The sequence below is a fragment of the Babylonia areolata genome, chromosome 6 (genome assembly GCF_041734735.1).
Source record: "Babylonia areolata isolate BAREFJ2019XMU chromosome 6, ASM4173473v1, whole genome shotgun sequence".
NCBI lineage: Eukaryota > Metazoa > Mollusca > Gastropoda > Neogastropoda > Buccinidae > Babylonia > Babylonia areolata.
This window is the reverse complement of record NC_134881.1, coordinates 3,956,551-3,978,848: the sequence shown is the minus strand read 5'-3', so window position 1 is coordinate 3,978,848 and position 22,298 is coordinate 3,956,551. Positions and strand designations below refer to the sequence as shown.

At 44.9% G+C, this 22,298-nt stretch overlaps 1 protein-coding gene across 7 annotated transcripts in view; it reads left to right on the top strand.

Moving 5' to 3' along the window:
- Positions 1-22,298, top strand: part of LOC143282661 (protein DOP1A-like) — a 72,658-nt gene that overhangs the window by 28,874 nt on the left and 21,486 nt on the right. For 5 of the 7 annotated variants that reach the window (XM_076588322.1, XM_076588321.1, XM_076588320.1 and 2 more), the window contains 15 exons: positions 952-1,104; positions 2,473-3,718; positions 4,592-4,751; positions 6,623-6,860; positions 7,353-7,580; positions 8,006-8,213; positions 9,105-9,308; positions 9,898-10,023; positions 12,876-13,022; positions 13,756-13,916; positions 14,427-14,493; positions 15,465-15,650; positions 18,259-18,443; positions 18,806-19,017; positions 19,771-19,923. In XM_076588322.1, coding sequence (XP_076444437.1) covers positions 952-1,104; positions 2,473-3,718; positions 4,592-4,751; positions 6,623-6,860; positions 7,353-7,580; positions 8,006-8,213; positions 9,105-9,308; positions 9,898-10,023; positions 12,876-13,022; positions 13,756-13,916; positions 14,427-14,493; positions 15,465-15,650; positions 18,259-18,443; positions 18,806-19,017; positions 19,771-19,923 — 3,674 coding nt within the window. The remainder of the gene's footprint in view (positions 1-951; positions 1,105-2,472; positions 3,719-4,591; positions 4,752-6,622; positions 6,861-7,352; positions 7,581-8,005; positions 8,214-9,104; positions 9,309-9,897; positions 10,024-12,875; positions 13,023-13,755; positions 13,917-14,426; positions 14,494-15,464; positions 15,651-18,258; positions 18,444-18,805; positions 19,018-19,770; positions 19,924-22,298) is intronic. The other 2 variants (XM_076588325.1, XM_076588319.1) reach the window with 1 other exon arrangement.

The window sequence follows — 22,298 nt, the reverse complement described above, 5'->3', positions numbered from 1 at the left end:
GGATACACAGAAACATAAAAACCACTATGTTGCATATGTACAGAGGGAGAAAGGCAGAGTTACACAGTAGAAGCTAGAGGAAGTTGCTGCTGTTTTGAGATCAGGGTTTTAGGAAAAACTGAACAGCCAAAAACACGTAATTAAAATTTGAACATCAGTGCCTTAAAAATAAAGATGAAAACCATGTCTCATTGTAAGAAAACCATTCTGAAAAATGGAAAAGGAACACTGTCACAGATGTTCTTCTTTTACTACTTCTTCTTATTTTTCTCTTGCGTTTGTTGGCTCTAACTCCAATGACTAGGCCCCTCTGTATTGGTAGCCATGCTCCGCTTTTAGGTGTGTGCATGCTGGATATTTTCATAACCCACTGAATGCTGACATGGATCACACGATCTTTAACAAGTGTATTTGATGTTCTGTATCCATGTACACAAAAAAGGGGTTGAGGCACAGGGAGGTCAGCACAGCTGTTGACCTGGGAAACACAACACAGCACAGCACAGCACAGCACAGCAGAACACAGCACAGCAGAACACAGCACATCACAGCACAGCACAGCACAACACAGCACAGCACAGCACAGCACAGTACAGCACAACACAGCACATCACAACACCGCAGCACAGCACAGCACCGCAACACAGCACAGCACATCACAGTACAACACCACAGCACAGCACAGCACATCACATCACAGCACAGCACATCACATCACAGCACAGCACAATACAACACCGCAACACAGCACAGCACCACAGCACAGCACAGCACATCACAGTACAACACTGCAGCACAGCACAGCACCACACCACAGCACAGCACAGCACAGCACAGCACAGCACAGCACAGCACAGCACTACACCGCAACACAGCACAGCACTGCACAGCACCACACCACAGCACAGCACTGCACAGCACAGTACCCTTTACCAAATGTGTGTTGTGCAGGTCGATGTTTGTGGTGCTGGACAGCCTGAAGGAGGAGAGCAGTGCGGCCAAGTCGCTGACCATCACCTGGCTGACCCAGGTGGTGCAGAGAGGGGACATCAGTCGTGTCCTCCGCCCCGTCCTCCTTATGTTGCTCCACCCAGACACCGCCAGGTGGGTGACCGCTCTGCTCGGGTGATAATGGTTGGATTGAGGGGGTGGGGGGGGGGGGGGGGGGGGAGGGGGGGTGGGGGGGGGAACAGTTACCATATTAGATTGGGAAAAAAACACCAAAAAAATCGGGAACCATGTTTGATTGGTGGTAAAAAGCCAGGTTGGGGGGAAACAACAAGAAACACATCAGATTGGTGAGAAAAAGCCAGGGACCACTGCGAATTGGTGGTGAAAAGCCACTGAAGATTGGATGGGGGAAAAAAACAGAATCCACAGTAGATGAGTGGGATAAAAAAAACAGAATCCACAGTGGGTTAGTGGGGAAAAACCCTACAGTAGATTAGTGGTGGGGGCGGGGAAACAGGTAGCACGGTAGATTGGTGGGGAAAAACAACAGGAACATGGTAGATTGGTAGTGGAAAAATACAAAACATAAACGGAACCACGTAAGATTGGTGCAGGAAAAAAACAGGAACTGCAGTAGATTGTTGGGGGGGGGGGGGTGGGGTGGGGTGGGGTTTGGGGGAGGGAGGCAGAAACCATGGTAGATTGGTAAGGGGGAAAAAGAGGAACCACGGTGGATTTGTGGGGGGGTGGGGGGGGGGGCATGCGAAATGGGAACCATGGTAGATTGGTGAGGGGGAAAAAGAGGAACCACGGTGGATTTGTGGGGGTGGGGGGGCATGCGAAATGGGAACCATGGTAGATTGGTGAGGGGGGAAAAAACCCAGGAACCATGATAGTTTGGTGAGGAAGAAAAAACCCAGGAACCATGATAGTTTGGTGTGGAAGAAAAAACCCAGGAACCACGGTAGATTGGTGGGGGGAAAAAACAAAAGGAACCATGGTAGATTGATGGGGTGGGGGTGGGGGGGGGGACTGGAGATTGGTCATGGAAAAAAACAACAACAAAAAACAGGAAACATGGTAGATTGGTGGTAGAAAAAAAACAGGGATCACGTTAGACTTGTGCAAAAATAAAAATCCCGTGCCACATTGGTAATGACCAACAGATTGGTTGGATAAAAAACAATGTGGAGCAACATGCCCTCTGACCACTGAAAGTGAGGGGCCTAAAAGGAAATGTGATGGGCCAGTCAATAATGTTGTTCAATTACACATACCATACCATGCCTCACTGGTGCAGTCTGTGCCAGGGGTCTGATTCCTGTCTCATGCAAACTTCAACACTGCTGATGTGGAGAAATCTAAATTTGGAGTTTATATGTTATTTGGATACAGATAAGTTCTGCTATGGTTAGGAGTACTTTTGATTTGTTTACATCTATATTCTTTAATGTGTGCATACGGTGTTTGTTGTTTTGTATTGTTTGTTCATTTGAAAAAAGAAAAATTTTCTGTTTTCAGAATCTCAATCCAGCATGTGAACGTCCACGACCCAAAGCGTGTGTCCCTCACCGAAGCCGAGAGTGACTACAACCCCGAGGCCAACATCTACGCCATCAGCAGTGAGGGGGGCAATCTGATCTTCCACGTCAACCACAACCCCCAGACAAAGATCTCCCGCAAATCCACTGAAGATCTCAAGTCCATGGCCCTCACAGTCATGAACCAGAAAGGGTCCCAGACCTCCACAGCCCCTGTCAGGGCCCACTCGGAGGCGGAGCTCTCCTATGAGCGTGTGAACCCCGAAGAGGTGAAGCTGCGGTTTAACCCTTTTGGCTCTGTCAACTCCCTGGACAAGCTCATCTTTGATGGGTTTGACCTGCCGGGGAAGAGAATCCCTCCTGATCTCAGCACTGCCAAGCGTCTGGACAAACAGACGTGCCAGAAAGAAGGGATTTTCTTTGACGGCAAAGAGGAGGAGGAGCCGGCACCGGAGCTGACAGACCAGGTGTTTGCCAACAAGGAGCTGACCTCTGAGGAAGTGGTGGCTGAGGTCATGGCGGACCTTTGGAACCGTGTCATGACGCAGATCATGAGCAACGAAAGGCAGCGAGACGGGGGAGACCGTCAGCGCAAGGCCAGCGTGACCTCCAGTCAGATGTGCGACCATGATCTCCTGAATGCCATCGAGACGGCCAGTCTGGAGGTTGACTCTTCCACGTCAAGCAGCGAGAACGACCTCCCACGAGCATCGTCGTTATCTCAGGACAAGACCAAGAAAGGGATCCTGAGCAAGAAGGCCGGGGGTGAAGGGAGGCAGGAGGAAGGCGGGGGCAAGCAGGAGGAAGGGGAGGGGGGAGTGCCGGAGGGCATCCACCCACTGCACATGCATCTGCTGCTGTACACGCAGCCCTACGACTACCACCGCACCCTGTACGCGCTGAGTACCATCCGCGCCATGCTGGTGCAGTGTCCCCGCCTGGTCGTCACCGCCATGGCGACCACCAGCATCTCCGCCATCCCCGCCCCCCACCTCGCCCGCATCCAGACACTGCTCGCCCGCCACCGCAAGTCCGTCTTTGGCAAGAACTTCTTCGGGGAGCTTCCGGCTGAGGTGCTGTCCAGTTACCGTAGCAACATGTTTCTGGAGGTGGTGATCTCGCTGTGCCTGTACTGCATGCGGGGCTACTTCCCCAACCTGATGATGTCGCGGCTGACTGATGATGAGCTGATGGGGAATAACCTGGTGCACAGTCAGGCTGCAGAGGTGGGTGTGGGTTCAGGGTGGATGGGGTTTTTTGATGTGTTTAGTTTGGGGTGGAGTGTGTATGTATGTGTGTGTGTGTGTGTGTATGTGTAGGGAGGGCTGGGATGGGGGTGTAATTTGTTTGTGTGTGTGTGTGTGTGTGTGTAGGGAGGGCTGGGATGGGGGTGTAATTTGTTTGTGTGTGAGTGTGTGTGTGTGTGTGTGTGTGTGTGTGTGTGTGTGAATGTTAAACTTGAAGTGTGATGTGTTTGCACATATGCTTTTTGTGTTTTTGCATGTGCACACAGTGAGTGTATATGATTTTTGTTTCCCATGTGATTTTTATATCGGACGCTGGGTTACACTGTGAAAGAAAAAAAAAAAAACTTCAAGAAAAAATCAGCAAATATGTAGTGAATTTACTACCCCTTTTTAACAAAGGTTATTTTCTTTCAGGGGGGGAATGTTGTCGATCAGCATCTTTGCAAAACCAGATACATTGTAATCATTGCAGTAGTTGCCAGAACAAGTGTTAACCTTGATAAGATATCAATATCCACCTGAATGTAAGTAGTAAAATCCACTCACAAAACTAGATTTTGAAATAATATTCCACCAGTGTAAGCAGTAAAAGTCACTCACAAAACTAAATTTCAAAATGATCAGTTCTCAATGGAATCCAGTTTCCGTTGCTTTAGATTACCACTTAAGTAATCAAACCTTTAGTATTAATGATTTTCAGGGAAAGATGTGGTAGTGTTATGGTTTTTGTTCAATACAGCAACACGTTTAAGGGACTTGCTTATCAGTGTTGGTGTCCACGTTAACCACTTCCAAGCAGAACAGATCTCACACTGCCGTTCACACATTTCAGTTGTCGTTGCATTGGTTCAGGTGTTGACACTGCTGCTGTCTGAGCTGCTGTCCATCATGCGGGATAGTGGGCGGAGCTTTGTGTCCTACATCTCAGACCTGCTGGGGCGCTGCAAGCTACAGAAGGCGTTGCTGCACACGCTGTTGGCCAGCGTGTACGACGCCAGACACAAACCTTCAGGTCTGAACTCTGTGGTGATTTGCAAATTTGTATTATGTTGTATTTGTATTGTGTTGTGTTGTGTTGTGTTGTCCTGTACTGTGTTATACTGTTTTGTTCTGCATTGTGTCGTTCTATTTTTGTCACAACAGTTTACTGTGTGAAATTCAGGCTACTCTCTCTTGGGACAGCACGTCGCCACAGAGCAACACCACTCTATTTTTTTCTTCCACAAGTCTGATAAATTTGTTTTACTGTCACTTTGCTTGATGCCTAAGTTTCACAGTCAGGCTTTTTTTTTGTTTTGTTTTGTTTTTTTGTAGCAAACTGTGTGATCACCGAGAAATGGATAATGAAAACACCAAAGCATAATTACTATAATTCATGTGATTTCATGGTGATTTGAGGAGTGTATCTGATAGCAAGTTGAGTTAATACTATTTGCATGAAAATAGTGGAAAATAAACAGTATTACAAAAGAATAAAACAAAAACTGGTCTGGAGGTAATGATAATTAGTTCATGAGCATGCGATGCCAAATTCAGCCAGTTTTTTTTGTTAAAATGTAAAAGAAGATTGTAGGTTCAGAAAAGTGCAAAATCAATTCTATTAAACATGCTAATTTAGAATTTTGCAATATGTGTTCAATTTTTGTCAGTTAATTTCAGCTGTGATATATATATATATAATATGTGTGTGTGTGTGTGTACGTGTGTGTGTGTGTGTGTGTGTGTGTGTGTGTGCATCTGAGTGTATATGTATGTGCAGCATGGTTGTGTAGATTTCATTTTATTTCCAGTGAGCTCTGATGCGTACTCATTTCTATCCTTCTGTGTGCATAAGAGCACTCATAAAAGCAAAAAGAACTTGAACACAGATTTAATAAACCACAGAACAAAGCTCCACAGTTCTAGCAAAACAGCATTTCAGTGCAGCTTTTGTCCTGTTTGCTTGAAAAAACGCCTTTCTGATGAAAATTTGCGTTTGTCTTGTGTAGTTTTTGTAACTTAAATTTCAAAGAGGTCTTTGCTGGTTTTAGTAGTACTCTACAGGAACACTTGACGGCCATAACTCCCTTTAGCCATTTTGAGAATGAGGCATTTATTCTCATATGGAATTCATTCCCAAATGGGGGTCTTTTTGAGATTAGGTTATGTCTTTGCATTAAATCCCTTTCCAAAGGCACCAAAAAAAAACAACTCTGTTTGAGATTAATTTTAATACTCATGCCAGATTCCTTTCCAAAGGCGCCAAAAAGACCCATTGTGTGAGATTAGTATGATATATAAAATTCCTTTCCGAAGGCACCAAAAAGACTCCCTGTTTGAGATTAGGTTTCATACTCATGTCAAATTCATTTTCCAAAGACGCTAAAAAGAGTTGGTATGTGTACTCGTGCGGAATTCCTTACCAAAGGCACTGAAAACACTCCCTGTTTGAGATTAAGTGTGTATACACATGTGGAATTCCTTCTGAAAGGCACAAAGTAGTGCATTTACTCATGTCAAATTTCTTTTCCTTTAGACACCAAGAAGACTCCCTGTTTGAGATAAGTTGTGAACACTCACATCAAATTCCTTTTGCATAGGTACTAAAAAAAGACCCTCTGTCTGAGATAAAGTCTGCATATTCACATCAGTTAAATGATCAGATTCCTCCAGCAAAGTCAGCAATAAGATTCAAAGATTCAAAGAAATTGAATCCTTTTGCCCCTTTTGGGGTGTGGAGGATACAGTTACAGTACATACTCATTGAATCACAACTTCAGTCCAACAATGTCACCAAAACACACACACAAGCATGCATGCACGCACGCACGCACGCACAGACACACAGACACACACAGACACACACACACACAATACTCACATCAAATTCCTTTCCCTTCAAAGGCACAAAGAAGACGCCGAGCCTGACGGAGGCGATCATCGAGTTCAACAATGCGGGGCTGGATGCGTCCATCAAGGAGGCGTTCCAGACGACCCTGCTGAGGCTGGTGCTGGTGGCCGTCATGCTGGAGGACCAGATCACACACAGCGTGGGCACCCTCCCTGCCCAGCTGCCCGCGGGGGCCACTTCCGAGTGGGACCGGGTTCGAACCAGTGTCCAGTACTCCCTCACCAGGGTCAGGTGGGTGGTGGCAGCAGTTGGTGAGGAGGAGGGTGTGTCTCTGTTGGGTTGTCTTGTGTTGTGTTGTCTTGTGTTGTGTTGTCTTGTCTTGTCTTGTATTATTCTTTTGTTACAGCAGATGTCTGTGTGAAATTTGAGCTGCTCTCCCAAGGGAGAACACATCATACAGCATGGTGCCACCCATATCTACTTTTCTTTTTTCTGCCTGCAAATGGATTTTTTTTCCTATCAAAGTGTATTTTTGTACAGAAATTAGCCAGGGACAACCCTTTTGTTGCCATGGGTTCTTTCACATACTGTAATTGTATGTTACACACAGACCTAAGTTTATTGTGTCATCCAAATGACTAGCATCCAGACCACCACACAAGGTCCAGTGGAGTGGGAGAAATTACTGCTCTGTGTGGGATTCTGTAACGTTCGCTCTTGCTTCCAAGGTGGATGTGTTACCACTAAGCCATCACACGACACAGATGACGATGATGTGTGCAGGTTCCGAGCAACAGAGCCCATCGCCCAGCAGACCATGTTCCTGTCCGGGGTGCTGAGCGCCCTGAAGCAGCGCCACCTGTGCCACCTGCACCGCCACTGGGTGGGGCTGGTGACTTCTGCCCTGCCCTTCATGGGCCGAGCACTGACCCAGGTGGTGCTGTGCGTGGTGTCCCAGCTGTGCCGCAACCTGGAGGAGCTGGCTGCTGAGTGCTACTCTCACAAGGCCAGGTGATCTTGCTGTCCTCTCCCTCTCTGTTCTGTTTCGGTCATCGGTCAAGGAATTTACTGAATGGCCTCTTCCTGGGTTGGATGGGGTATTATAAGGAACATGATTTGATTTGCTTTTGTTCGGTCAAGGATTTTTTAATTTTTTTGTTTTGATTTTAGTTGTTGGAAAGCAAAAGCTTTGACTTTGTGTATTTGAAAGTATTTGAAAATGAAAAAATGAAAGATTGGAAATTGATGGAGTTCCTTGATCTCTTTAAGTGTGGAAGTTTATCATTGTTCACAGAAAGCACAAGCTGATTTCACATAAGAAGTTATTTTAGGGTGACTGTATAACAAGCTGATTTCACACGAGAAGTTATTGCAGGGTAACTAATAGCATGTCATGATCCTTAACTGATGATCGAATGGTACATTTTTTCCCACAGGGTGACGAATGTTCCTCCTGACCACATGGTGACGTTGTTGGAAGGGCTGACCACCCTCTGCCATTACTGTCTGCTGGACTCCAACACACATGTCTCCATCGGCCAGCCTGCCCCTGCCCCCACCTCCAGCGTCACCACGGAAACCGCCAGTGCAGGGCATATTCTGACCAACCTTATCCACGTCTTCAACCCTATCGGAAGTAGCAGGGTTAGTAGACAGGGTGTCATCTTTGTCCGTTTCTTTTGTGTCTGTGAATTCAGTTCCTGGTGTGATTCTCAGGTCTGTATTCTGAAACTACAGTATTGTTTGCTTCTTGTTTCTACTTCACCGTTTTCAGGAGAGTTAAGATGCTTTTTGTACGGCTTTCAGTGTCTGTGCCACCACAACATTTTGTTACTCTAGGTGTTTTCCCTTCCTGTGTTGTTATGAAATGAGATTAGTGGGTGTTGTTTTTGCCATTCTGGCTGTGACATCTTGTGGGTGCCCTGTCTGTTCCATTGATTCCCATTTTGATATTAGCCTTAGACAGTGGGTGTTTTGTATTTGTATTTGTATCTCTTTTTATCACAACAGATTTCTCTGTGTGAAATTTGGGCTGCTCTCCCCAGGGAGAGCGCGTCGCTACATTACAGCGCCACCCATTTTTTTGTATTTTTTTCCTGCGTGCAGTTTTCTATTTTGTTTTTCCTATCGAAGTGGATTTTTCTACAGAATTTTGCCAGGAACAACCCTTTTGTTGCCATGGGTTCTTTTATGTGCAATAAGTGCATGCTGCACATGGGACCTCGGTTTATCGTCTCATCCGAATGACTGGCTTCCAGACCACCACTCCAGGTCTAGTGGAGGGGGAGAAAATATCAGTGGCTGAGCCGTAATTCGAACCGGCACTCTCAGATTCTTTCACTTCCTAGGCAGACACGTTACCTCTAGGCCATCACTCCACATACTGTTCCATGTCACGGCTCTGTGTGTACAGACAGCTTCTCCACTCTCCACTATATTCAGATTCCAGCCCAGATAGTCGGAACAGCACTTGCCTCCTCTGCTGTTCCAGTGGTCATAGCCGGACTTGACTGACCATCATACATGTGTCTCCAGGAGACGAGCCCTCAGCGTGACACGTCTCCGGTGTCTCCGGTGCTGGAGGCTCGGAACAACCTGCTGAGCATCATGCCACGCATCATGGCCTGCATGGCCACCCTGTGGAAGGCCGTCAGCCTTGACCCCTCGCTGACCCCGCCCACCCACATCGCCAGGCAGCGCCAGGACGGGGTGCAGAAGCTGATCATGGGCGAGCACAGGGTGAGGGGCTGGGTGATGTGGGGGGTGGGGAGGGGGTTTGTGGGTGTTGGGTGTGGGGTGTGTGTGTGTACGTATACAGTTGTGTTTGTCTATGAGTGTGTTTTTTTGTGTGTGTACGTACAATTTCACTGAACATGTTGAATGTTTTTTCTTTGTATGTATGCATCTTTCTGTTTATTACCATTTAGGTCTGTTTACTTATTTGTTTATTTCATTCCTTTATTTTGTCTCATCTTAGTTTGATGTTATATACTATTTTCAGCTTTTGGTTGGCTCTCACCGTCCGATCAGCACGTTTTTTCTGCTTCTGGCCCCTTATTTTATTTAAATGTTTTTGCGCAATATAGTGTAACTTAAATTGATTGATCTGCACATTTTGTGGTCTCCTTGAAACTGAAACTGTGTGTTCACAGTTTTGTAAGTTAACATCATGTGGTAAACAACTTTTGCTTTTAGCTCATCTGAAGGGAAAGTAAACTCAAAGTAAACATATTTTAGGTTTCTCTTTTTGCTTTTTTTTTTTTTTTTTTTTTTTTTAATTATTTTTATTTTTATTTTTTACATTTATTTTCCCTGTGAACTGCCTCAGGTGGTGCGACAACACATCCTGGAGCTGTTGAGTCCCATCTCCCTGCTGCACGGCACACACCTGCTGGGGGCCTTCGCTGTCGCCTGGAATGACCGCCGCCAGAAACCTGCTGGACTGACCAAGAAGGTTGGTGTCAGTGTTCCTTTGATCTGTGTGTTTGCCCTGTTTGGCTGGTTGGTTTGTGTGTGTGTGAGTGTGTGTGTGTGTGTGTGTGTGTGTGTTATGTGTTTTGACCTCTGGCTAGGAGGTTATGTTAGCATTATATCGCATTTGTTTGTTTGTCTGTAGGGATGCATAAAAAAAAAGAAGAAAAAAGAAGACGAAAGTAGAAGTGGGTCAGAAACTAAATGAATTGGTTTTGATGGTGTTCCTTGTCAGTGGGCTGATCCAGGGATTTCATAAAGAATTATTTATCACTGGAAGATAAAAGAGGCAAATTTCTAATTGCTTTTTAAACTTAGAAAATATTAGAAATGATGTATGTTTTAGTCTTTCAACAGTTTTTTTTAAGAATGAGTCACGTTTGTGAAGAGAACAAATTGTTTCACCTCAGATTAGATTTAAAAGTAACAAAAACCAAAAAAGGAAGCAAAACAAAAGCACCCTGAAAGGATCTGTCCAGCTGATACCACAGTTCTCACCTGAAGCACCCTGAAAGGATCTGTCCAGCTGATACCACAGTTCTCACCTAAAGCACCCTGAAAGGATCTGTCCTCTTGATACCACAGTTCTCACCTGAAGCACCCTGAAAGGATCTTTCCACTTGATACCACAGTTCTCACCTGAAGCACCCTGAAAGGATCTGTCCAGCTGATACCACAGTTCTCACCTAAAGCACCCTGAAAGGATCTGTCCTCTTGATACCACAGTTCTCACCTGAAGCACCCTGAAAGGATCTTTCCTGTTGATACCACAGTTCTCACCTGAAGCACCCTGAAAGGATCTGTCCACTTGATACCACAGTTCTCACCTAAAGCACCCTGAAAGGATCTTTCCACTTGATACCACAGTTCTCACCTGAAGCACCCTGAAAGGATCTGTCCTCTTGATACCACAGTTCTCACCTGAAGCACCCTGAAAGGATCTTTCCACTTGATACCACAGTTCTCACCTGAAGCACCCTGAAAGGATCTGTCCAGCTGATACCACAGTTCTCACCTAAAGCACCCTGAAAGGATCTGTCCTCTTGATACCACAGTTCTCACCTGAAGCACCCTGAAAGGATCTTTCCTGTTGATACCACAGTTCTCACCTGAAGCACCCTGAAAGGATCTGTCCACTTGATACCACAGTTCTCACCTAAAGCACCCTGAAAGGATCTTTCCACTTGATACCACAGTTCTCACCTGAAGCACCCTGAAAGGATCTTTCCACTTGATACCACAGTTCTCACCTAAAGCACCCTGAAAGGATCTTTCCACTTGATTCCACAGTCCTCACCTGAAGCACCCTGAAAGGATCTTTCCACTTGATACCACAGTCCTCACCTGAAGCACCCTGAAAGGATCTGTCCAGCTGATACCACAGTTCTCACCTAAAGCACCCTGAAAGGATCTGTCCACTTGATACCACAGTTCTCACCTAAAGCACCCTGAAAGGATCTGTCCACTTGATACCACAGTTCTCACCTAAAGCACCCTGAAAGGATCTGTCCACTTGATACCACAGTTCTCACCTGAAGCACCCTGAAAGGATCTTTCCTGTTGATACCACAGTTCTCACCTAAAGCACCCTGAAAGGATCTTTCCTGTTGATACCACAGTTCTCACCTAAAGCACCCTGAAAGGATCTTTCCTGTTGATACCACAGTTCTCACCTAAAGCACCCTGAAAGGATCTTTCCTGTTGATACCACAGTTCTCTCCTAAAGCACCCTGAAAGGATCTTTCCTGTTGATACCACAGTCCTCACCTAAAGCACCCTGAAAGGATCTTTCCAGTCGATACCACAGTTCTCACCTAAAGCACCCTGAAAGGATCTTTCCTGTTGATACCACAGTTCTCACCTGAAGCACCCTGAAAGGATCTTTCCAGTTGATACCACAGTTCTCTCCTAAAGCACCCTGAAAGGATCTTTCCTGTTGATACCACAGTCCTCACCTAAAGCACCCTGAAAGGATCTTTCCTGTTGATACCACAGTTTTCACCTAAGTAGCAGAGAACAAATAAGAGCATTTATTATAATACTGAGCCTTGTGATACAAATTTTAGTTTTTTGTCATAATGGGGTTTTTAAAGGTTTTTGAAATGTTTGAAAATTTGGTGTGTGCTTAGGCCCACAGCTAACTGGATGTTGTTTGTAGAAGTGTGTGTTGTATGGAGAGTCTTCTAGTTTGTGTTTTATTTGTTTCCAATCTTTGTAGGATGTTGTCATTTCTTTGTGAGATGCTGATATAGCTGGTGCATCATCATCATCATCATGAAGCCCCTCACCCTGGGAGTCTTCCTCCACCTTGTCTTGTACTGAACTTGATAGTTGGGTTTTTATACTGTTTTCTCTGTTTTGTTGTTGTTTTTGTATATGCCAAGGATGTGTGAATTTCTTGCTACTATGTTTTGGTTTTCTATGCTCTTTTTTTTTAATATATGATTTTGTGTATCATGTGCAGTCATCTTTGTGTTCAGGTTTTTTGATCATTTCATTTGTTTAATTATTTTTATTTTTATCTTCTGGCAAAGATTTGACAGAATGGTTAATGTCAGAGGCGTGTCCTAGGTTTATGTGCGTAAATGTGACTGTACTTGTTTTGTTTAATGGTATTTAAAGAAATGTTTTGGTTCTGTAGAATCAATGTTGTCTGTGTTTCTAGCCCTGATATTGTAATAGTTCTTCTTCTGTGTTCATGGGATGGAACTACCACATTCACTCATATGTACAAGTGGCCTATTTATGTGTACGACGATTTTTACCTTGCTATGAAATGCCTGGTGGGCTGGGCTATAAGCGACATGACTTGATGTGAATGTGTGTGTTCCACAGACAGGGGTGCTGTCGGCGCCGTGTGAAGACCAGCTGTTGCTGGTAGAGCTGGTGGGGGCCATCAAGGTGCTGCCCATGGACACCCTCATACAGACCGTCAAGGCTGTCCTCAAGAACCCACCCAGCACCGAACTCAGCAAGAACAAGGTTTTGGAAAAATGTTTTTTTTTAAGTATGTTAGATAAACGTAATTTTAGGAAGAAAATTTCCTTTATTGTATATTTGTTTAATCATTTACTTATCTATTTGTTGATTTCTTTTAACAAGAAAGACGTGCAGGTGAATTGCCAGCGCATCGAGTCAAGATCTACTTTGAGAAATTCACAGCACAGATGCCATTCATTTTTATTAGTAGTAGTGATAGTAGAAGTAGGATTTCAGGAGACCTCATGGGGGGTACATGACTGAGCTGTGTCGAAACCAGCAATAAACTCACACAGTAACTCATGTGTATGTATATATATATGTGTGTGACGGGCGCAATAGTTGGGTGGTTGAAGCGTCGGACTTTCAGTCTAAGTGTCCCAGGTTGGAATCTTGGTAACGGCGCCTGGTGGGTAAAGGGTGGAGATTTTTCCAGTCTCCCAGGTCTGCACATATGCTGACCTGCATGTGCCTGAACCCCCTGCCCTCCGTGTGTATCCACAAGTGGAAGATAAAATACGCATGTTTAAGATCCTGTAATGCATGTGGGCGTTCGGTGGGTTATGGAAACAGGAACGTACCCAGCATGCACACCCCCGAAAACGGACTACGGCTGCCTATGTGGCAGGGTAAAAACGGTCAAACACATAAAAGCCCGTTCGCGTACATACAAGTGAATGTGGGAGTTGCACGAAGAAGAAGAAGAAGAAGATATATATGTGCTGTGTGTGTGCAGAAGTCGGTGCCCCTGGAGGTGAACCTGCTGCAGCTGTTCTTTGCCTACGTGCAGCAGCACACGGGGACCCAGCTGCTGGACTCGTGGCCCGCCCTCCTCTCCCTCATCCGTGACGTCCTGGCCATGGGGCTGCAGCCACCCTCCACCTTCATCCTGCTGCAGTCAGTACAGGAGTGGGAGGGCGGGGGTGGGGGGACAGTGGGGGGGGGGGGTGATGAAGGGGTTGGGAGTGGGAGTGTTCCTAGAAGGTGAGGGGTGGGTGGTTGGGAGTTGGAGTGAGGGTGTTTGTGCGTGTGTGTAGTTTTGTGAGTTCTGTGTTTCTGTGTGCATATATGTTTCTGTTTGTGTGTGTGTGGTGTGGTGTTGTGTGGTGTGTCTGTGTCTGTTTATTGGGTGTGTGTGTGTTGAGCATTTGTGTGCGTGTGTGTGTGTGTGTGTGTGTGTGTGTGTGTGAGAGAGAGAGAGAGAGGGAGAGAGAGGGAGAGAAAGGTAAGGAGCAGATGTGTACATGACATGTGTACACTGTGAGAGTGACTGAGTGTATTTTTGTAGGGTTCTCTTTGTGCCAAATCTATCTTTCTGTCTCCATCTCTGTGTGTAAACCTCTTTCTCTGATTTTTTTGTTTTTGGATTTTGCTTTCTGAATTGTACTGTTTGTTTGTGCCTTTCAGTATCCTGAATGACTTTGTGCAAAAGGCCCCCACACTGGAAGAGAAGAAGGCACAAAAGGAATTGCAGGTGGGGTGTGTGTGTGTGTGTGTGTGTGTGTGTGTGCACACGTGTGCATGTGTGTGTGTGTGTGTGTGTGCGTGCGTGCGTGTGCGTGTGTGTGTGTGTGTGTGTGCGTGTGTTTGTGTGTGTGCGTGTGCGTGTGCGTGTGTGTGTGTGTGCATGTGTGTGTGTGTGTGTGTGCACGTGCGTGTTTGTGTGTGTGTGTGTGTGTGTGTGTGCGTGTGTGTGTGTGCGTGTGTGTGTGTGTGTGTATGCGTGTGTTTGTGTGTGTGTGCGTGTGTGCGTGTGTGTTTGTGCGTAGGCACAAAAGGAACTGCAGGTGGGTGTGTGTGTGTGCGTGTGTGCACATGCGTACATGTGCGCATGAGTAAGATAGTAAATCCTTAGAAAGTGTTGTGAGCATCTGTGTGTGTGTCTGTGTGCTTTAGCATCCTCTAACAGTGAATTTTAAGATGCTTGTGGTTGGCTTGCAGAATCATCTCACATGAATCTGTCTGCAGTTTTGTGTGAGAAAATCAGTAATTTGAATTTTTGTTTGTATTTTAGGTTTAATGTTTTTATATTGTAATGTTATCTGATGCACATGTTTCTACATTTTCATTTGATTAGTTTTCATTCCTGTATGATTTTACTTCTTCTTGTCTGTGTCTGTTGGAAAGAGGGTTTTGTTAATAAGAAGTGTAAACCATACCCTTGATTAATATTCACCATGAATTTTGAAGCAGGCATTTTTCAGAGGATTTTTCATTGATTAATATATTTATGTGTTTTATTTTCTTTATTGATTTTCATTGTTGATTTTTCTCCCCATTTAAATGAATAGTCAGTGCTACTGTGTTACTTTTAGTCTGTGTTTTATATTACTTTTTTTTTTTTTTTACATCACCTAATTATGTCTTCTGTTTATCTTTGATTGACATAGTTGTGTTTCAGCAGTCAGATTACCAGTTGACACACACATTTCTCTGGTCTTGCAGGACATCACCCAGAAGGTCCTGGAATCGGTGGCCATGATCGCGGGCACCTCCCTGGAGCAGACGACCTGGCTGCGAAGGAACTACGCTGTGAAGCCGGGCCGACAGTCGGAGCTGGGGGAGGGAGACGAGGCCGAGGCCGACCAGGAGACCACTGCTGCCCACCCCGCCCCCACCCCACCTGTCAAGGTGAAGGAGCTGAAATCATTGGTATTCTAGCTGATGTTTGAACACTGTTGTCTGATCACACCGAAGATCATACCAAATGAACGACAACACCTGATGATACTATATTCTTATGAATGTCGGGGGGGTTCCACACCTGTTTTTCCTTTCAGTTTTCTTCCTCTAATATTGTGTTTGCTTTCCATTTGAACTTATGCAATTTAGAATCAAACCCAACCCTGGTAAGGAGAGATTCTTACATGTTTTCTGTTGATTTCCATATTTATTGCTCTGTAAAATGTTGACATGTTTAAAACCTAATAAAAATGTTAAGAAAACAACAACAACAAATGAACAACAAAAAAGAACCAAAAAAAATCCACACCATTATCTAGCAATCCTGATCAGTTTCAGTTTCAGTTTCAGTAGCTCAAGGAGGCGTCACTGCGTTCGGACAAATCCATATATGTTACACCACATCTGCCAAGCAGATGCCTGACCAGCAGCGTAACCCAACACGCTTAGTCAGGCCTTTAGAAAAAAAAAAGAAAAAAAAAGAAGTAAATAAATAATAGATAAATACATAAAAAAGAACTACTACTAATAATAATAATATGTATAAGGCACAAAAACTTGATGAAGTCAACTATAAGCGTACCAAAAAAAAAAATCCTGATCAAGATGGGGAAGAAAACATAGAAATAATTGTAGTAGTAGGAAATTTTGTCCGTATTTCCAACAGGTTTGTTTGCACTTATCTAAGTACATTTGCACCTACCCATAAGTGTCTTCTCAGTCTTCTCCCTGGTAACAAATTGTTGTTGATATCTGATGAAGTTTGTCTGGCCTGGTCTGAATTTCGAGTTGTGCTCAGGGTGTGCATCTTGCTGCCCCTCTTCATTTTCAAGTTTGTTATTGTTTGTTTTGGGTGTGTTTGTACTCTTGTGTGTGTGTGTGTGTGTGTGTGTGTGTGTGTGTGTGTGTGTGTGTGAGTGAGTGTGTGTGTTTCCTCTTCCAATGCCATCATTATAAGTAATGTTTTTTTGTTGAGGCCAATTTGTTGCATATATTACGCTCTGTAAGCTTCTGTAGCTTGTTATGCTCACTGCATAAAGCATTAATTACTGCAGTTTACTGTCTTGAGTGAATACAATTTAGAAAAAAAAATGTTTTGTAGTGTTTATTGCTGCATGGTACTTTCCTTTGGTCACATACAAAATTGGTATTTTTACAGTCCTTATTGCCTTGATATTCTTCTGTCCTTTGGTCACATACAAAACTGGTATTTTTACAGTCCTTATTGCCTTGATATTCTTCTGTCCTTTGGTCACATACAAAATTGGTATTTTTACAGTCCTTATTGCCTTGATATTCTTCTGTCCTTTGGTCACATACAAAATTGGTATTTTTACAGTCCTTATTGCCTTGATATTCTTCTGTCCTTTGGTCACATACAAAATTGGTATTTTTACAGTCCTTATTGCCTTGATATTCTTCTGTCCTTTGGTCACATACAAAACTGGTATTTTTACAGTCCTTATTGCCTTGATATTCTTCTGTCCTTTGGTCACATACAAAATTGGTATTTTTACAGTCCTTATTGCCTTGATATTCTTCTGTCCTTTGGTCACATACAAAACTGGTATTTTTACAGTCCTTATTGCCTTGATATTCTTCTGTCCTTTGGTCACATACAAAATTGGTATTTTTACAGTCCTTATTGCCTTGATATTCTTCTGTCCTTTGGTCACATACAAAATTGGTATTTTTACAGTCCTTATTGCCTTGATATTCTTCTGTCCTTTGAACAAATACAGATTTGTTATATTTTATAGTGTTTATTGCTGCACATCAGAGATTGACTTCAGCTTACAGTTGGTCCAACAGCAAAGTGAGAGCTGTATGATCAGTGGTTTTTCCCCTGCAATAGGAATTAATTCACAGCTTAGTCTAATGTGAAGGACTATGACTCTCAAACCAGGAGGCAAGATTGAACTGGCTCTTTGTGCTGCAGCCTTTTGGGCCAGTGGACCATTCCAACGTTGTTTCAGTTTCAGTAGCTCAAGGAGGCGTCACTGCGTTCAGACAAATCCATATACGCTACACCACATCTGCCAGGCAGATGCCTGACCAGCAGCGTAACCCAATGCGCTTAGTCAGGCCTTCCAACGTTGACTGTCCTAAAACCCTCATGGCAGAGAGAGTGGGGATGTAACTTTGGCATGACGCTTTCCGCTAAAGTCAAATTCTAGCCCAGATAGCCGGGGGCAACATGGTTGGACGCGATCAACTTTCTAATGCTCACAGTTGGACACGACTGACTTTCTAATGGTCATGGTTGGACTCGACCGACAATCTGACGGTCATAGTTGGATATGTCTGACTATTATACATTGCTGTTGTTGAACAAGTAGAGCTATCGTACATTGCTGTTGTTGAACAGGTAGAGCTATCATACTTTGCTGTTGTTGAACAAGTAGAGCTATCATACATTGCTGTTGTTGAACAAGTAGATCTATCATACATTGCTGTTGTTGAACAAGTAGAGCTATCATACATTGCTGTTGTTGAACAAGTAGAGCTATCATACATTGCTGTTGTTGAACAAGTAGAATTTCTGTCTGACCCCCAGGTGAAGGAGGTGGGTGGGGGCAGCCAGGCGACGGACTCCAAGTACAGCGTGCAGGCACTGATGCTGCTGGCGGAGCTGATGGCACCCATGCTGGACGTGGTGTACAGCAGTGAGGAGAAGGAGAAGGTGGTGCCTTTCCTCACCACCCTCCTGCAGAATGTCTTCCCTTACCTGAGACACCACAGGTCAGTGGTTTTTGTGTGTGTGTGAGTGGGTGTGGGCTTGGGAGAGGTGTTGTGTAGGGTATGTATGTCTGTGTGTGTGTGTTGAGGGGTGGGGGTAGAGATAATTTATTTACGTATATTTCTGAGTAATTTATTAATTCTTGTATTGCTGGATTTTTTTGGGGGGGTGGGTGGGGGAGAGGGGAGAATCCAGCGTGTTTTCAGCAGAGATCCTTAAAAAAACAACAACATATCTATCTATCTATTTATCTATCTATCTATCTGTATAAAGATATAAAATAGAGACAGAGATAGATAGCCCCTGATGGCCATAAAAGGAATTGGGACCTTTATTCTTTTAACTGTACTTCTGGTATTTCCAGTGTGGACAACATGCCAAGCTTCCGAGCGTGCTCGCAGCTGCTGAGCAGTGTGAGCGGGTACCAGTACTCGCGGAAGGCGTGGCGGAAGGAGGGGCTGGAGCTGCTGCTGGACCCCAGCTTCCTCCAGATGGACCTCCGCAGTCTGGCCAGCTGGCGCGTCGTCATCGACAATCTGCTGACTCATGACAGGATCACCTTCAAGGACCTCATGAGTGAGCATTTCATTGTATTTGTTTTTGTATTTCTTTTTTTATCACAACAGATTTCTCAGTGTGAAATTCGGGCTGCTCTCCCCAGGGAGAGCGCGTCGCTACACTACAGCGCCTCCCATTTTTTGGGGGGTTATTTTTTCCTGCATGCAGTTTTATTTGTTTTTCCTATCGAAGTGGATTTTTCTACAGAATTTTGCCAGGAACAACCCATTTGTTGCCATGGGTTCTTTTATGTGCACTAAGTGCATGCTGTACACGTGACCTCGGCCTTTGCCGAGCCCTAGACACAGTGGATATGATTTCACTGCCTTCCTGTGCCGAGCCCTAGACACAGTGGACATGATTTCACTGCCTTCCTATGCCCAGCCCTAGACACAGTGGATATGATTTCACTGCCTTCCTATGCCCAGCCCTAGACACAGTGGATATGATTTCACTGCCTTCCTATGCCCAGCCCCTAGACACAGTGGATATGATTTCACTGCCTTCCTATGCCCAGCCCTAGACACAGTGGATATGATTTCACTGCCTTCCTATGCCCAGCCCTAGACACAGTGGATATGATTTCACTGCCTTCCTATGCCCAGCCCTAGACACAGTGGATATGATTTCACTGCCCTGATTGATGAAACAGGCTATGGGACCATTAAACTTTCAACCCTTTTTGATATATTTTATCTATATTCCAGTTTATCATAATAACGTGAATCCTGTGTGTTGCGTTTATACATTTCCACGTTTGTGTTGTTCCAGATCGGGTGTCAATGACGCAGAGCGGCTCTCTCAACCTGTTCAGCAGCAAGGAACAGGAGTTTGAACTCCGCTCACAGATGTTGAAGCGTCTCTCCTTTGCCATCTTCTGCTCTCCCCTGGATCAGTACCAGCGCAATATGCCTGAAATTCAGGGTGAGTTTTTATACATACATATTTTGTTTGTAATGTGTAGTGGAGTGATGGCCTAGAGGTAACGCGTCCGCCGAGGAAACGAGAGAATCTGAGCACGCTGGTTCGAATCATGGCTCAGCCGCCGATATTTTCTCCCCCTCCACTAGACCTTGAGTGGTGGTCTGGATGCTAGTCATTCGGTTGAGAGGATAAACCGAGGTCCCCTGTGCAGCATGCACTTAGCGCACATAAAAGAACCCACGGCAACAAAAGGGTTTTTCCTGGCAAAATTCTTTACAGAAATCCACTTCGATAGGAAAAACAAATAAACAAATACAAAAAAATGGGTGGTGCTGTAATGTAGCGACGCGCTCTCCCCGGGGAGAGCAGCCTGAATTTCACACAGAGAAATCTGTTGTGATAAAATGAAATACAAACACAAATACAAATACAAATGGTTGGTTAGTGATTAGAGTTTGACGCCCAGATATGGCGCGGTGGTGTGTTCTTGGGGAAAGCACTTTGCTCTGATTTTCCTTGCTCTACCCAGGTGTGAATGGGTACCTGACTGGTTGGGGAAGGTTAAAGTGGTGGAAGGAGAGGACTGGGCCCTACCTTCCTGTGCTGAGCCCTGCACACAGTGGCTGTGAATTCACTGCCCTGATGGCTGTGAAAGGCTATGAGACCTTTATCCCTTCTTATGGTTCATTAGTAACTTCTGTTTTACTTAAGGTTGTCAAAGTGTGAAGAAAAGATTTTTGTATGTTTGCATTCAGTACTAATAGCAAATGCAAATGTGGTTGTTGTTTTTTAACTTGAACGTCTTCTTCTTCTTCTTCGTTCGTGGGCTGCAGCTCCCATGTTCACTTGTATGTACACGAGTGGGCTTTTACGTGCATGACCGTTTTTACCCCGCCATGTAGGCAGCCATACTCCGTTTTCTGGGATGTGCATGCTGGGTATGTTCTTATTTCCATGACCCACCGAACGCTGACATGGATTACAGGATCTTTAATGTGCGTATTTGATAGTCTGCTTGCGTATACACAAAAAGGGGGTTCAAGCACTAGCAGGTCTGCACATATGTTGACCTGGGAGATCGGAAAAATCTCCACCCTTCACCCACCAGGCGCCGTTACCGAGATTCCAACCCGGGACCATCAGATTGAAAGTCCAACGCTTTAACCACTCGGCTATTGCGCCTGTCTTTTAACTTGAACAAAGTGTCTTTTATTTTTGTGGAAGTCATAGATTGCTTTGTGCTTAACTTTATGTTAGAGAGTTGAAGGAGGGGAGGGGGTAAATCTCTTGCTTATCATCTTTGAAGCTGATGTTTACTTGATTTAACGTTAGAACTCTGGAAGAACATCTGGAAAATACACCTCTCTGACGGAGATGTCTGGAAAAAGGAAACAACAGCTACAAAGGAAGCCTCCCCATCCCTACTCCCACCCTGCCTCCTCTCACAACCAAAACAATCCTGTCTGTAAGACAGTCTTTTGGCCTTTTTGGTTTTTCATACCTGATGTATGACAGTTGTATGGCAAACTCCAACATGGCAAGCGCTCCCATGGAGGCCAAAAGAAGTGCTTTAAAGACACTCTGAAAGCTTCTCTGAAGGCCTTCAACATCAGCCATGACACATGGGAGCTGAATGCAATGGACAGACCAAAGTGGCGTTCAGCTGTCCACAAAGGTGCCAAATCCTGTGAGGCCAACAGAATCGCTGCAGCAGAGCAACGCAGACAGGCCAGGAAAAGCAGTGCCAGCAAGTCCCCGACAGCCGCCACCATCCCCTGTCCACACTGCGTCAGAACCTTCCAGGCGCGGATTGGCCTGACCAGTCATCTGCGCACCCACAGAGCCCAACCCACCCACCCTCAGGATGACTAGATGGTCCTCGTTGATCCCGACGGATGAACCACATGACAGTTGTCTCTGGAGGCACAGTGGCAGAATCGGTTTGGCAGGAGGCCCTGTTTCAGCATGGTGTTGTGTCCTTGGGAAAGGCAGTTTACTGTGATTTTCCTCACTCTGCCCAAGTGTCTATGGGTACTGAACTTCAGTTGGGGAAGGTTTGAACTGCAGAAAGAGAGGATTGCGACCATACGACCAGCCTTGGACACAGTGAACATTATTTCACTGCCCTGATGACTGTAAAAGGCTATGATACGTTTAGTCTTTACTCTTTTTATCTCAGTGGTAAGAAGTAGTATGGCCCAACACTCAGCTTATATCACAGATTGATGTAAGTTTACATTTGGGCCAACAGCAAAGTGAGAGCTGTATTATCAATGGTTTCTCCAGTTAAAGGAAAATCATTTACAGCTTAGTCTTTTGTGAAGGACTATGACTCTCAAACTAGGAGGCAAAATTGCACTGGCTCTTAGTGCTGC